At 42.2% G+C, this 16758-nt stretch overlaps 1 protein-coding gene across 1 annotated transcript; it reads right to left on the reverse strand.

Annotated features, from left to right (window-relative positions):
• Nucleotides 1–491: 491 nt before the first annotated feature.
• LOC146975309 (uncharacterized) lies at nt 492–4115 on the reverse strand. The gene is made up of 9 exons (XM_085794598.1): nt 4019–4115; nt 3607–3839; nt 3324–3502; nt 3096–3189; nt 2655–2999; nt 2443–2560; nt 2270–2361; nt 1475–1589; nt 492–811 (listed from the first exon to the last, which is right to left on the reverse strand). Exons 1-9 carry the CDS (start codon nt 4098–4100, stop codon nt 492–494), a joined length of 1578 nt encoding a protein of 525 aa, XP_085650724.1. The 5' UTR covers nt 4101–4115.
• Between the last annotated feature and the right edge of the window lie 12643 nt (nt 4116–16758).

Raw genomic sequence — 16758 nt, forward strand, 5'->3', positions numbered from 1 at the left:
AACGTCCTCTTCGCCAACCAAGACTTGAAGGTAGCAGTTTCTTGCTCTTATCTTCATCTCTCTGATCTCAGACAGCTTTCTGAGGATGATGCTCCCCAGGCCTTTCATCCCATCTTCAGTTAGGCCCCACTGAGATTCTTCAAAGTACAATAACATACATCTTGTGTTAGTAACTTTATCAATTGTCATCAATGCTTATGTATGTTTATGTAATAGATTATTTAAATGCATACTTTTCATTGTACCACCAGAAAGCTGGCAGTACATTTCTCTCAAGGCACTGCCACGACTAGAAAGAAATTGCCAGTGATGGCCCATCTCCTTGACAAGGATGGTCTTCTCCTCCTGAAGCCGCTTCACCAACATGATGAGGTCAAAGGCCCGCCTCTTCATCCTTAGATCGATAGAGCCTGAAATGCATTTGTGACATGGACTTGGGTCACTGTCATGTATTTAAAGGATACATTTGAGACTTTATGGGTTTGCATTCATTATATGTCAGATTTGTTGAATGCATTCAATAGATTAGTGTACCTACCACTGTATGGTAGCTGCCACGGCCACATTGCCTCTTCTGACAGAATGGTTTCCAAGCACACATTTTCTGAGCTTGGAACCATCCTATTGTATTGCTCCACCACAGAAGTGAGGAGCCCCTTCTCCTCCCGGATCTTGCGGCGGATCCTGGCACGGGCTTTGTTTCCGTCAGTGTCTCTGTACAGACGCTGCAACCGCCTCTTGATGCTTGCCACCAACACCTCAATTCTGCTGGCCAAGGCATCAGCATCATCGGTGGTGGTTGTTGTTGTTGCTGCAGCAAAGGAAAAGTAGATGGTTTCACTTAACTTTAACTAACTTGCACATTATGCAATGCAGCATGAATCAATCATCTCAATTTAAAGCATTTCTTTGATAATTTGGATAATAAAACTAAGTCTGCATCGATCGGGTAATCACAGAAAAACAAAACAAAAACAGAAAAAGAATCATTAGAGCTGTACAACTCTGCAATGAGATAATAAGTAAGTAAGTAAGTAAAACGTTATTTATATAGCACCCTTCATAGTACAGTGCATCACATCATGTAACACATTCAATCACATAAACATCATGTAAAAAAAAATCGATAAGCTTCGGCTTCTCCGGTCATGTGTATTGTATTATTGAACTAAGATGATGTGTGATGATGATGATCAATTGACATGCCCGAGATGAACTAAATAAAAACAAGGGTGGGTCATTTCTCTAAAGTAACACACAACACTCTAGTACTCCAGCTGTCAACAATGTCAACAACTGTATATGGAAATAATAGAGAAATGAGCCATATTAAAATCACATTCATACGGGACTGATCAACAACAGAAAATGCATTACAATACAATATGTTGGCTGGACTTTGTGGGCAGGGGTGTTATTTTGAATTCAGAACTAAAATGAACTTATCCATTATTACTTGTGACCATTTCCTCACCTTCTGCCCAGTCCTTCACATCGTTGACCCAGTCTTCCAATTGGCTCTCTGTCACTGCCAACTGGGCTTTCATGGACTCCAGGTTCTGCAACTGGCTGTGCAACGCTTTCGTAGTCTAAAATGACAATAGACAATAAGTGAGAAAAAAATGTTCAGCCCATGGCTTTAAGTATTGCAAACATGGAATATTAGGGTGCTTTCACACCTGAATCATTTGGACCAGTTCTTCTGAAGGGAACACTTTTGTCATAGATCAGTTTGTTTGGCCATATGTGAACACAGCAATTGCAGTGGATGCCGAACAAAACAATCGGGCAGAGATAGCTTGGGAGAGTTGTTCTTGACTCAATTCTATCCGAGCCCTGGTCGACATAGCAACAAACACAACACACAAGGCTACATAGGCTACACGCAGCTGATCTTTAGTGGTTCTCAACGTCCAGGTGTGCAGGTTCAGACTTGGGCAACCCAATGTGCAGGTTCGGGTCGAGGACACTCCAGTCGGTTTATTTAGATTTTTTTTTTGCAGAGTTCAGGTCGAATTTGGGCCAAAAAAGTAGACAGGCTACACGAGGTCTGTTCTGGTTGAAGTTGTCTTGTGACAAAAGACTCAAACTGTCAGTGATTGAACTGTGGTTCAGACCCGGATTTTAATTTACTGTTTACAACTTTGGAATGTATGGAGCTGTTACACTGAGAACACAAACGGCCGAAAATATTTTCAGTCACTGTATCGGAACAACCACAGGTGTGAATAGGCCCTTAAACATCTTTAAAAAAACATCATGTCATTACCTTCTGGTATCGGTGGCTCAGTGACATGGCCAAATTATGGAACTTTTGGTGATTCCAGCGCATGGCCATGAGAGTGAGCATGTCTGTGCGCCCTGTAAACACAGAAAATATTTACCATTACTATCCTTACTTATTACACTTGAACTAACTAATGCAGTATGTGGTCATCTCACCTGCTTTTGACATGTGTTTGGTGGTCACTGCTATCCTGGACAGGAAGGCATTGCATTGCTCTACTTCCTCCCCAAGTGTTGAGCCGGCTCCCTCCTGATATGCCCCACTCCATTTCACCTGGTTGAATAAGAAAATAGCAATATAGAGAAGCTGTTGACATTCATATCCAGGTGTTCAGATATGATTACATTACATGGTAATATTTATTTACCTCACACTTGAAGTCATGGGCTTTGGCATGAAACACAGATAGGAACGGCTTCATGCCAAGGAGGTGCCGGAGCTCTGGGCAGCTTTTCACCACTTTTTGTACGTATGGCCAATATTTGCAGGTGACATCCATACAAAAAAAGGTTACTTGCCTACTGGCAACTTTCTCCTGCAGGTACAGGGGATAGGCAAAAATTTCTCCCCTGTACATATTTAAAGCATGGAGGAGCACCCCATGACGACACACTGCCAGCTCCAGTCCTTCCTCATCAATTTTACTGGCAGATCTTTGGGAGGTCTCCCTGGCTGCTGACCACTCCCCTCCACAAACACCTCTTCCAGAGACCTGCAGTTGATACAGGTGGTCCACAGATTCAGCTTAACTTTATACATATATATATATATACACACACATATGTGTGTGTTGTGTCTCCAGTCTTACGTGTTTGGTCGTGTTGTGGATGTAGTCCACAAATGCGGCAACATCTTCATCTTTTGCTATGAAGGCACCTTCAAAAATGGCCTGCTCCTCAGATCTAAATAACAAAAGGGTGCACAGCAGTTTAAGATACAGTATCTTACAGTTTAAGGTTAGGCTACTTGGTGAACATTAAAGAGTTATGGTTTTTATTACTACAAACACACATGACATTATACACATTTGGAGTACCTAGCTGCATTCCGGAAACGGTAATGCTTGCGGTTTCCATCGACAGCTACCGCAAGCATATTAGGGGTGCATGCAGGACAGTTGAAGGGGTCCTCCTTACAAATGTTGTCCACCTCATACCTGACAGCCTCCCACTCAAAAAAACTCTTCTGGAAGCTGTCAGGGGAGACCTTCCCAGTCTGTTTCAAAACAAGAAAAACAACTTCTAATAATGTGCAAATTCATTAAGGTGCGCTGTCCTCTTTAAATAAATAAAATATTTAAAAAAGACCTCAACACTCACACGGCCAAAGCGGACAGTTCTCTGGTCCAGCATCCTTAGGAATGCCTGGCAGGATAGGCCTGGTGCTGCCATCTTCATCTCCTCAAAGGAATAGAAGATATCCACAGAATATAGTGTGGCGAAATGAATAGTAGCAGGCCAGTACTCATTTTTAATGAGGTCCTCCAGTCCTGCACTCCAGTTGGCTTGACATGACTCACAAGCCAATTCAGGCATGCTGAGATCATATCGTCCTACAAAAAGGAAAACACATTCACTGTAATGCATGTATTTTTGTAATGTGGCATACATTGCTCAATAGCCTTTCAGATTTCATAATAATAAATAATAACTTGAATGTATAGCGCCTTTCTGGGAGCCCAAGGACGTTTCTTCTCAAACGGGACAAAATCAAAGTTCTTTACATCCTCACCATTCATTGTGACCACAGCAACAGCCTTTCCTGTTTTGACCCTCAATGACCCTGGTGAGCAATTGCAAATTTGCTCAGGCATCTCCAGAGGTACAAGCCGCTCTGAAAAAGATTATACATATGAATTACTATCATGGGAAATAGAACATTGCAATGAGACAAAGATTTCTGGAACCACTTACAGACTTCATAAGAGAAAATTAAATTATGAAAAAGGCTCACTGGCCATACAGTTCATTACCGAAACATACTCAACAGACACTCGAAAAGCTGACTGACAAGAGCATCCACATAAATTATTTAAATAGTCAAACTAGTGAGCTTAAGAAGTTGGAAAAAGGGGGAATACATTATGTGTACTATGTTGTATAAGCCACAACTTACCACAAAGAGCCTTATCTACAACAATAGTTGTTGCAGGCAATGGCTTAAAGAATCCAGTTGTCATTCCATCCCTGTTATGCAGGACGTGTTTGGAGTGTACGACGACGTCACATTCTGCACATAGGAAGGGGCGTGGTCTACAGTCCCGACACCGGATGAAAGCTGGATTGCTCCTGCACTGTTGGCAGATGTTTGAGGCCACATATTCTTGTGAAACAAGACTATTTAGAAGACGTGGTCTCTCCGCCCTCCAGCTCTCCGACAACACGCTTTTCCTCATGCTCCAGTTGGAGGAAGACTGAGGAGTAGCTCTTGATACCTCCTGCTCATCACCAGCATCATCCAGTGAGTGCTGGAGATCTTGTAGAAAACATTCTGTAAAATATAATGAAATACTCAAAGACAATACTTTTTTTTTTTTTTTTTTACAACATACGATATGTGTTTTCATCATGTTGCCCTGGGCAACACCCCTTTTGTTCGGACTGAGTGGCTAAACAAATACAGTGGACACAGAGAAACTGAGTAAACATGTTGTATTTATCAAAACAAATTGAAGTCAGAAGGTCTCGACGATGAACCGTACAAGCTCTCCATGTCCACAGATGCTGACTTGTTGGCAAAAATAATTATTTCAAAATAGATTTTTTTTTTAAACAGAAATTAACTGTCTTTTTGCCATCAGGTGCATACCCGCAAAGTGTACTGTATGGAGTGGCTGTGGCAGTGAAAGATTTAACAGTTATATTGTCCATTATTCTAGCAAATTTGACAGACATGGAATTTAAATTCTAACTCTGTGTCAGATTTGTCGTACATAACGTTTATGAATGAAGGTGTGCTTTGGGCTATTGGAGAGAGAATGAAGTACATACCGACAGTGTCTGCAGCAAAGGCCACATCACAGGTAGTGTCAGGAGCAGGAGGATCAGGCTTGCGGCGGTGACCAGAACCTGAAAGAAAAAAGAAAATTTCTGAATCTTTAACATTAACATTTCCTACACATCCCAAGGCTAATGGCACATTTGTACCAGAAAATCTATCCACTATTACTTGATTCATTTTGGACTCTACCACCACACCTGACATTGTGTTTAAAGGGTAGACAAAATAAGCCCTGGCTTTAGTCAACACCTTTTGGTCTTTGTTGTAAGCTTTTTTTGTAATGTATTGACTGTTGATTTCTGGAATAATATAAGAAATAAACAGATCAAATCACATCATCAAAATCTTGTTTGAAAAAATGATACTGACTCTGACTCGACTGGTTCCGGCTCGATCTTGGCCTCAGAAAGAGCAGGTTTCCATCCCTGTCTCTCTTTTTCCACATCACCCTTGGTTCAGGTGGTGGTAGAGCAGCTGCTGCTGCTGCTGCCGGGCCTTCCTGCACGTCACCAGATAAATTCCCAAGACCGTGGAGGTGGTCATTGAGCACAAACTGGTCCACCAGGTCATCCAGGCTCTTCAGCGGATCTCGCTCAGTCATGGTGACAACTGAGACAGACAGACAGACAGACAGACAGACAGACAGACAGACAGACAGACAGACAGACAGGCAGGCAGACAGACAGACAGACAGACAGACAGACAGACAGACAGACAGACAGACAAAGAGATTGACAGAAAGAAATACAAGGACGAGACAATTTCTCTCTCTCTCTCTCTCTCTCTCTCTCACACACACACACACACACACACACGAGTAAGAACGCAAAACAGACTGACAGGTACACAAAACCTTATACAAAGACGTGTAACAAAACGTGACTCTTATAAGTGCCTTTGTGTAGCTGGTTATGGTATAGCAATGAAACAGGATAGCAGATCAGACGCACCTGTTAAAAGAAAAGAATAGAATTGAGTAAAGTATTCTCTACGTCGTTTATCCAGTACATGTTTATGTTATATACATGTGTATATATTTACAGTTTAAAATAGAGAATGCAAAAGAAAAAACTTTGTGCACTAGTAGTGTGAAGATGATCTAGGCTAATAGTGTTTTGGAATTTTACTGTGAAGCATAGCCTTCCTTTACTTTGAAGAAGACCGGAAGTAAGGAGCGTCCTGCTTTTTTAGCGGGTTTTTATTGCCATCATAACACGGGGAAATAGTCTGTGGTGCTGAAAATTTATCCAAGACAGCCTCTTGCTTGACAATTTACAGTAGCACAGTCTAGAGCAGGCAACATTAAAAGAAACGTTAATAGGAGCTCACACAATCATGTTTTGAGTTGCAAGACACCTGCAGATATGTTATATTGCGTTATCTTATGGCAAATCACTGGCGGGGATTTGTTCTTCACCTTCATATTTGAACCATGCAAGTAATTCATCATATTTAATAAAATATGTAGCAGACGTGACACACGACTTACCTTCACAGAAGTTTGGGAGCGAATAAGCGCCAATCTCCTGTCACGTCATGACGCAGGAAACGTCACATTACCATGACAACAGAGAGTAGGGTAGCAAGCTTCCCGTGGCGTCTTTATTCAGACGTTGTGGGAGTTCTATGTAAAACTGTCAGGTTGCCCTGCTCGTCAGATCATGACGAAAACGATGAGGGACTGTGACGAAATATGAGGATTATGGGTAATGTAGTTCTTCCCCGTGATATGACATTGAGCATTGGAAACAAAACGTGTTTTCTTAAAATAAAGTTGATATTACACGGGGCTTTTGGACTCAGCAAAAGGACGACAGTGTCCCCCTTGGATGGTTACAGCGTCATATGGCTATGTTTCTTCAGAAATTAATTTATCAAAACTGCAGCTTTTTGAACGCGGAAGTGATCTTCGCTTGTAGAACGCCCCCGCCCCCCCACCCCCACCCCGTCTGGTCTTCCGACAAGGATGTAATTTATTTATTTATTTGTTTGTTTGTTTATTTATTATTCTGCACCAACGCCAAGATCAGTAAATAAATAATAACCAAAATGACGGCTTGGATGAAAGCTATGTCAGACACACCAGGTTCAATAAAGCTTCAGAGGGGAAAAAAAGTTTTCCAGCTCAGTGCGTCGTTCAGCGCCGCGTCCGGTCGGCTGGATCACTTTACTCTGAGCGTCACATATCGCCGCGAAGGGGGTTGCATTGGAATGAATTGAAATCCTCGCTCGTCACCTCATGACGAAAAACGGGTACCTAATGAGTCAGGCATGTGACGAGGAGGGACAGTGACCGTTCGTCAGGGGGTTGACGCACTGGGAGTGAGAACGTGTTGGTTCACACTGTCAAAAGCAAATCAGATATGGGTCACATATGAGCGAAAAAATCAGATTCAGGTCACTTGTAACTGCGGTGTGAACGTAGCCGAAGTGAATGTGTTGTGATCATGAATTCAAAATGAGGCAGAATAAAGGCTCACATACTGTATATCAGATGCATGTGCACAGGACATCAGTGCAGATATCGTTCACATTCCACTGTCAATAAAATATTCACCGGTGACCTGAGTTTTAGAAAAAAAAAATCTTTAATTAATCAATCAATAACCAGCATGTTGTAAGATAATATTATAATATCATTCATGCCTTAGAGGTCAAGGGTCATCTTTGTTTGGTGTGGTGTCAGGTAATATAAAACACAACAGACAGAGGTTCAACTAACTTCACACTCCCAACCAGGCAGGGCAGTTTGATTTAATTTCCTCAAATCTCTACCTAACGTAAAGCTGCCTGTCAAATGATTAGCAGTAGACTGGATGGAGACTTGCTGCAGCTGCTCAGCGGAAAGTTTTTAAACCTTACATTGGACACTTGAGTCAAAACAAAGGAAGAGCAGCTCTCAGTCTGATAGTCTGTCTGGATGGATTTAGAACCTATGGGTGTTTGTCCCTGACATTTAACGTCAAGTCGACTCAAGGCACTTGTCGACTGTATTCCTCACAATATTTACAGACAGCCCAGGCTCGCCCATGAGAAAGCACTTGGTGACAGAGACACAGACACAGACACGCTCCACCCGAAGGATTCAAAGCTGCAGCAGAACCAGTGGGCGGCCATCTCTCTCTCATCTCCCTGTCACCATTATTACATTTACCTACAGTTTCCTTCATGTTGCCTGGTCCCGACTGTCTTACTGTTCACTTGACCCATTTTCCTTCATCTGACAAAAAAACCAAAAAAAAAACCAAACACTTTTCCTTACAATAGGGTAGCTGTGTTTTATTAGTGGAGAAATAGTATGACATTTACTTGGAGAATACCAAGACTCAAAGTGTCCTGGCTTAACTCTCCACTGTATTGATCCTTTGTAACACGGGACCAATGCTGGATTCCATCTTATCATTCAACAGGACACTTCAACTCAGTTATCACAGTGTTTATAGGGTAGCCTAATCAATATTTAATGTGGATTTAATCAGTAAACATTAAGTGCTCAGTTTTAATCAGCAATCACCGTAGATATAAATGTTCATTGTTTATTAGTAGTCATGATGCCCCGATTTAATCAGTAGAGGGTTAGGGTCAGTGATATAATGAATAAACACCCTAACATTGATCCAGTCATTTCATGAAAACCAGCAGCAAACCAAAGCACACACCCACACTGCACCCACACAAACACTCAGACTCATGTATGTGTGGCTGAAGAAGGCGTAACTTTTCATTTTTATATCAAAACAAACAGGTGGATGTGTTTGTGTATTTTAATTTAAATAAGTTCTGAATTTACATAATGTTTGAACTGGACCATGGTTTGTGACGTATCCCAGCTCAGGCCAGTTATTCCACTGACTCCAGGAGGGTACAGCATCATGATTAAAGTGCTGATCACTCATTGGTCTCCTCAGAGTACAGCTTTTACACACTGCCTATACAGTGCTGCATCTTCAAACTGTGAAGCACTGACTTTCATCACATGGAATGACATGAGTCCATTCCTTCTTAGTTTCGGTGACATTCACAAATTCACTCTAAGTCAGGTAGTTTTCATGTTCATTACTGCATTTGGGAACGCAAGAGTGATCTCTGCCTGCACTGATTGCCATCATCTGACCTTTACATAGAAGTGTGGTAAAGGCCTGGTGTGAACTTACAGTAGTTTAAATCAAGTCTCAGTGTGTGTGTGTGTGTGTGTGTGTGTGTGTGTGTGTGTGTGTGTGTGTCCAGTGATCCTGCTGACAGAGCAAAAACAAATAACACTCATCTGAGGGAAGAGGTTGAGGTTGACAGTGGTGACCTTTCCACGTCTGTACGTGAGAGGGAGAATCTCTGAGTTAGTTTGTGAAGGAAGTGTTGCCTCTCTCTCTCTCTCTCTCTCTCTCCCTCTCTCTGTGTGTATGTGGTGGTCTTTGGGGATTGCAGTGACTTTTTAAGGAAATTAAAACTGATGAACGCATACAGTAATGTCAATGTCAACAATCCAACAACTCCAAAATGCTCTGGTGGACAAGTTGTGAGCTGCACATTCACCACGCTATGAGATAATAATGGAACGTTACGAAACTGAGCCGTTTTCGAGGTAAATGCAGAGAGACTGTTTGCTGAAAAACTGTCCCTGAAGGCAACGCGCATCAACGGTTTTGCATGAATTTACCTCTAAAACAACTCTGTCTCATAACATTCCGTTATTATCTCATAGCGTGGTGAATGTGCAGGTCACAACTTGCCCACAAGAGCGTTTTTCAGTTGTTAGATTATGTATTTGATGAGGGAAACCAAAAAATCCCATTAACCTCTGTAGCGTAGCTCTGAGCAGCTCGCTGCTTGGCTCTGCCGTTCTGAAAATAGCTCACACCGACAAATAAAGGTAACAAACCCACTGCTATGACTAAAGCGATTATGGCAATGGGCCAATTTGCCAAAATGTTTAACTATCCCTTTAAAAAACTTTATTACACTAAAGGTTTAGTCCATTTAATAGGACTTACTGCAGGTTTGATCGATCATGATCTCTCCCTTAGCCTGCGTGGTGTGTCACCACAGAGTGACTCTGCAAAGTTGGTCAATAACAATAGTGAAAGAGGTTCTGTGAAATGAACTCTAATCAGAGAAGGGGGATGTCAACAAACGGCCTCTCAACCTCTGAGAAATCCAATGGATGAGCTGGTCCTTTAAAGACTTCCACGCGGAGGTGCAGAGAGACAGTGATGAGGCAGAGATTCTGTGTGAGCTGAGTTTGGAGAAAGGCACTCTCATATCATTCAATGTGATTTATATTGCTAGTATGACCTCAGTGGGTGTTTTTTGTGAATAAAGCGCTGAGTCATCAAGAGTCAAGTTTTTAGTTTCTTTTAGTAGCTAACTTCTGCTTTTATCATTTCCTCACAGCTAGTTTGGCATAATTTTAATAAAACATCTGGCCTCAAACAAGAATACCTGTACCTTCCTGGAGCTGACAGTACAACAGCCGGTTTGATGAGTTCATGCTTTGCCGAGGGCTGTAATTTTTCATCATTTTAGTTCACAAAACATTTTAGAGTTTCTTAATCTCTTGCACAAAAGAAAAGAAAAAGAAGAAAAGATGGGCTCTAATTTAGAGAAGGACACAATAAAACATTTAATAATTGCAGCTGTAATTAGTACCAGGATGAAAAATTACCCAAATGTGTCTGTGTGTCCCTAAAGTCACCGTCTACCACAGAGAATGTTGACACAGGTCTAGGTGTGGCACACACACAGAAAAGATGGTAATAGTTGTAACACCACAGGCAGATAAGGCCTGCAGCTACTGAGTGTGATGGGGAAACCAGAGTTGCAGTTGTTGGCTCTTGAACACACCCCTGTGTTCAGGCCAACCCCTTTCTACTGCCTCCTGATTAGACTGAGGGCATTTAAGTCACCTGTGAACTCTTGGCTGTCTCTTTGTCTCTCTCTCTGGCTGCTGTGTGGGCTTCCTCTGACTCTGAGGTAGGAAATAGAGCCACTAGTTTAAATGTTACTTTAAATCAATTATATGTAGTGACCAGGTTGCAATTGTTTGCCACAGCTCTCCTCTCCCTCTCTCCCCTGGTCTTACTGGTGTCTGCATCTACTAATGAATGAATGGAGGTATGTTGTGAACTGTTGATGCCTGATCTGATGTGGAGTGGTACTAACAAATGAAATTCTGTCCTTTCTATAGTTCTCCAATGTGGGTACTCATTAGCTGGTACCTGGGTTAGCCGGTGCACCTTTTATTAAGGTAGGCTATGTGATTTTGACCTGTAAGCAGATGAATTGAAATGCATGTTTGGTTTTTATTATAATTAACTGACCTTTCTTGAATTTATAGGTCATTGTCAGCTGCTGTTTTGCCTTGCTTTTAGTGTTGCCTTCATTGTTGATTATTGTTAGTCTGGACCAACTGGTGTTTTTGTTGCTTGTGTTAATGTTTGTTTTGCTTTATTTCTTTTAGTGGCATTAGTCGGCTTACAGCGGAGGCTAGTCACGATAGAGTGGTTCCCTTCACCGTTTGGAGTGTTAAAGCGCGCTGGGACACAGTTGTAGTGTGCACCATTTGCAGTGATTTGCCGTGAGCACGCGTGGTGGGTAAGTTGTTGCACCTCTGGAACACATCCTTAGGTAGGCTGCCTCCCTGTAGTTGGCTTCTGTCCACTCCTTTTTTGTTAATTTCAGAATAAGTGTCACCAAAATAGTAATTTCAGTGTTTTTATAAAAGAATCCCCTGTTAATAAAATTTGTTATACTTCCCTAATTTGATTCACCTTTTTTGTGCCATTAATCCCCTTCTTTACAGATATCTCCAGTTATTAATTAATTCAATTGAAACAAATAAATTTGGCTTTATTTGGAAACTACGTCTCTGTCTTGTCTTAGTATACGAACTTGTGTTGTCTGTGAAAGTATTGAGGTCTTATTCAGAATTTCATAAGATATTTCCTGGGGTGAAACTCCCCAGGTGGCGTTGTTTGGGTCAGGTTCTGGTGGCCTCCAGCCACACATTCACCTCGCCACATGAGCATGCATGTTTCACCAAATAAGAGTCAACAGCAGCACATGAAAAATAAAATGCTCCAAATACATTGTTATGAATTATACCAGCATTAAATTTACATAATGGTGAACAGAGAAGCAGAACAGTGGTCTACATTGCGATCATAACAGCCTCAGTAAAATATAGCCCATCACGTCATGAATGAATGTGAGAGTGAGGTCTGTGAGAGATGAATGAGAGCAGGCAGACATTCAGCCAGCCTGAATGAGCTGGAAATGAAACAAGACAGGTCTGGCATTTTGGATAGGAGGTGATTTGTAGAGTCGGGCATCAGAGCCGCCTTCGCCCACCTGTACCTGTCTCTGAACTAAGCTGTCTTTGCCGGATCCACACTAATCTCATGAAGGCTACTGCCTCTCTGGGGTTCATGTGGCAGGAATGTGTCCTAGTTACAGAAAAGTTGAATTACTGTGAGGTGCAGGCTGAGACAGTAGACCGAGACAGCATGAAGGAGAGAGACAAGGAGGATGGATATTCTACCTTTTTGTTTTTCCAACTGTCTATCTTGAACTTTAAAAAAAAACACTTTCTTCATGTCCTTGTATTACCTGCCTTAGAGAGACATTAAAGGGCAACCATGCCAACCTTTTCATTGCATAAACGTGTAGTGTTTTCTTACTATGTAAACAAAATGCTGTTAAATGCTGCGTTCAAGACAACTCACAAGTCGGGAAAAATGAGCTCTGCGTTGTGATGAATGAATTAAATGATGTCAAATTTGTAAATTACAGGTCGAAAATTTGGGTTGCATCTCAAACCTCAGTGACAGTGTAGGAGACAAATTTCGACGGCTTTCCTCCATAATTCGACCACGCTGAACACAATGGTGTGTGGCTCGTATTTTTCCGACTTACCGTTCTTGAGATATAGCCGATTTCGCCCTTCTTTTCGAGGCCACGCCCCCTTATCTTGAGAAAGTTGGGTCGGACTTGGTATCGTTGGAAAGCTTAGGTCCTCAGCTATCCACACACGTTGGTTTCATGAGTCTAGCACTTTCCTGTCCAGAGTTAGGAACTTATCATCCCTTGATTCACTTAGCCGATTTCTTATTTACACTGTAAAAAAAAGTCCGTAGAAATTACGGTAAAAAACTGTCAAATAGCAACAGTCAAAGGCCGTAAAATCTAAAATGGTATGTCACCGTAGTAAATACATTTAATTACTGTAAATCAAGAAACAATACATAACTTTAATTTTTACAGTCGTACTATGTAGAAAACACAGATTTTTTTCTGTCAAAATGAAGAAAAAAAAAATTCATGGGGAAATACCGAAGTCACAAAAGAGAAATTATTGTAAAATTAACGGCATTATTCTGCCAAAATTAAAGATTTTGTTGATGTTTACATTTTAATTTACAGTATAAAACTGTTAACCCTCTAACACCTATATTAACCAGTCTGCCTGGATTTATTTTGTCTTTTTAGCTGTAAAAGTCATACAGGCTGCTATGAGTATGTGCTTTTGTCCCTTTTTTCAGGACAACTTCTTTCAACATCTGGCAGTTGTTTTTTCTCTACTGTGTTATACTTTAACAGGGTGTAATAACAGAAAACGGTTTTAAAAAACGGTGTAGAATCCTGTCACCGGTGACAGGTCCGGTCCGTACTGCATAATACATCCATGACTAAAAGGGTTAAACATTCTGCAAAATCATACCTTCATTTTTACGGGAAGAACTTGTTAAAAATATGGTCCAGAGGTAAATTCAATTTTAAAAACCACTGAATAATTTTAAAAACATCTGATTAATTTTAGAGGCATTTCAAAACATGATTTTAAAAGCATCTAAAAACTGCAATATTTAAAAGCATCTCAAATTCAGGGAATGATTTTAAAACGACTGGAAAATGAGTAAAAGTTGTATTTCCCCTCTACAGCTTGGGGATTGTGCATTGGTTGACATTAACGCGCCGCGTTTCAAATAGGCCAATCAGCGCACTGTATCTGACTCCCGTCTGTTTACCTCAGTTAACCTCCGTGCATCTCCGGAGCTGGCTAACGTCGTGTCGGACTTCACCTTCAGATCCACCGAGGAGTTTCAGTTTTGCCTCAGCCAGAAGTTGGAGCTCTTCTTTAGTTACCTCGGTAAGTGAATCAACACACCTTAAATGCTTTAGTTGAATTGTGTTTATTCGGTTTATTAAGAGGGTTGCATTACAGTTAGCTAACATTGCCATGTCCCTATAGCTTTACGTTTAGCTACATTAGACTGTCATAACAGCCTGGAAACGCCTATAATACATGTGCAAACGTTTTTAGGAGACGGGCTGTTTTATTAGTATTTTTTTTTTCTTTATTTTGACTGCTTTTGAAAACCGTGGTGTGGGTTTATCCGCCTGGCGGGCTAAAGCAGGATCCATCTATGTGCTGGAGCTCGTGGCTAGTGTGCGGTGTTTACCCACTTAGCGGGCTAAAGTAGGATCAGGCTATGTGCTGAAGCTTATTGTGGATACAACAGAGGCGGATTTGTCTATTTATGATGTACTCTTGCAACATATGTGGAGGAACCGTTCAGTCTGTAAAAGCATATGTTTTGCATTGCAAACTACACCGCAATGAACCCCAACATGTTTTTAAATGTGTTCAATTCAATTCAATTCAAAAAACTTTATTCATCCCCAAGGGGCAATTAAAAAGCACGCTGAGCAGTTCAGGTAAGATCACAATAAACAGCAAACACTCACACATGCACACACGCACACACACACACACAAGTATGAGATAAATAAATAAATAATAAGTAATGCAACTTTAAAGTGCAGTGCATTCATGTCCTTCAGGCCAATCAAGTCCAGTCCAACCCTCCACACAACTTAGGAGGTGAGTGGTGGGTGGAGGGTGTTGGGTGGTTGGGTGGGGCTGGGTTGAAGTGACTGGATGGGGATGGGCTGGGGGCATTGGGTGGGGCATTGGGTGGGGCTGGGATTGGGTGGGGCTCCACACAGTTCTTGGGCCAGCGATGGCTGCGAGTTGAGCAGGAGGACAGCTCTGGGCACAAAGGTCGCCCTCCTTCTCTGAGTCCTGCAGCCCGGGCATCGGAGACGACGCCCAGAGGGGAGCCACTCAAATGTGGAGAAGAGGGGGTGAGATGGGTCCTGAAGGATCCTGCTGGCTTTCCTCAAGGTCTGTTGCTCACAGAGAGTGGAGAGAGGTCTTAGAGGAAGACCAATGATTCTGGAGCAGAGCTTGACAACACCAGACAGCCGGTTCCTATTTTGGAGTGAGATGGAATGAAGCCAGCATGTGAAGGAGAAGGTGATGATGCTCTCTATGAAGGAGTAATAGAATGTTGTGAGGATGTTTTTGCTCACACTGAAGGAGTTCAGCTTCCTCAGGAGGTACTGGCGTTGCTGGCATTTTTTTATAATCTCATCTGTGTTGTGGTCAAACTTCAACTGGTGGTCAAATACTGTACCCAGGTACTTGTACCTCTCCACTACTTCCACTGGTTCGCCGTGAATGGTGGAGACTTCAGTCTCAGCCAGCTCCCTCTGTCTTTTGGAGAAGGTCACTACCATCTCTTGGGTTTTGGTCACATTAAGCTCCAGACATGATCTGTCACACCAATCCACAAAGTCACTTAAAGACGACCTGTGGTGATGGGAGGAGCCAGACAGAAGGGACAGGAGGACCGTGTCGTCGGCAAACTTAACAAGATGGCAGTTGTGGTGGGTAGATCGGCATTCATCAGTATAGAGAATGAACAGGAGAGGAGAGAGAACGCAGCCCTGTGGTGAACCAGTTGAAGTGTAGATGGGATCGGAAAAAATGTCGTTAACCAGCACTCTCTGTGGCCTGTTAGTTAGAAAATTCAGGATCCAAAGAATGAGACTGTTATCAAGATGAAAGCGGGTGGTGAGTCTTTCAGCTAAAATATGTGGCTGCAGAGTGTTAAATGCAGAGGAAAAATCAGCAACCTGGCTGTTGTGTTCGGGGCTTCAAGATGCTTGTGTATGGTGTCTATGATAAAAGCTTTTGCGTCGTCCACCCCTCTCCTCGCCCGATATGCAAACTGGAGCGGATCCAGCTTGTGGTGGAATCCAAGATGTTTTACATGTGCTTTTATTTTGAAGGACATGTTGAGACGTAAACAGGAAGTTAAGAGCAGAGCAGCAGCTTAACAGATAAGCTAGTGAGGAGTTCCATGTTGTGAGTCCTGCTGAATAAATGTAGGTAACTTAAAAGTCTCGTCTGTTGGCATTCATTGCGGAAGAACACGACATGGTGTCAGAACTGCGGCAGCGGTAAGAAGCAGAGGAAAAGCAGCGGGAGAGTAGTTTTTTTTTTTCCAAGACTCGGAGTGGAAAAATGACGTCCGACGGTGGCGCCGCTGATGTGGCCGTCGCACAGGCTCCCCAGCTTGCAGCTAACCCTGCTAACCCACCTCCAAGTGCAACGTTCACGATTCAACCTC

This window comes from Trachurus japonicus, chromosome 13 (genome assembly GCF_045865225.1).
Source record: "Trachurus japonicus isolate A0001 chromosome 13, Traja_1.0".
NCBI lineage: Eukaryota > Metazoa > Chordata > Actinopteri > Carangiformes > Carangidae > Trachurus > Trachurus japonicus.

Coding starts and splice junctions, on each gene's coding strand:
- LOC146975309 (XM_085794598.1), bottom strand. CDS start 4,100: ATGCCTGAGCAAATTTGCAATTGCTCACCAGGGTCATTGAGGGTCAAA. Junction 3,503..3,606: donor GAACTGTCCGCTTTGGCCGT/GTGAGTGTTGAG, acceptor GTTTTGAAACAG/ACTGGGAAGGTCTCCCCTGA. Junction 1,590..2,269: donor TGAGCCACCGATACCAGAAG/GTAATGACATGA, acceptor TTGTCATTTTAG/ACTACGAAAGCGTTGCACAG.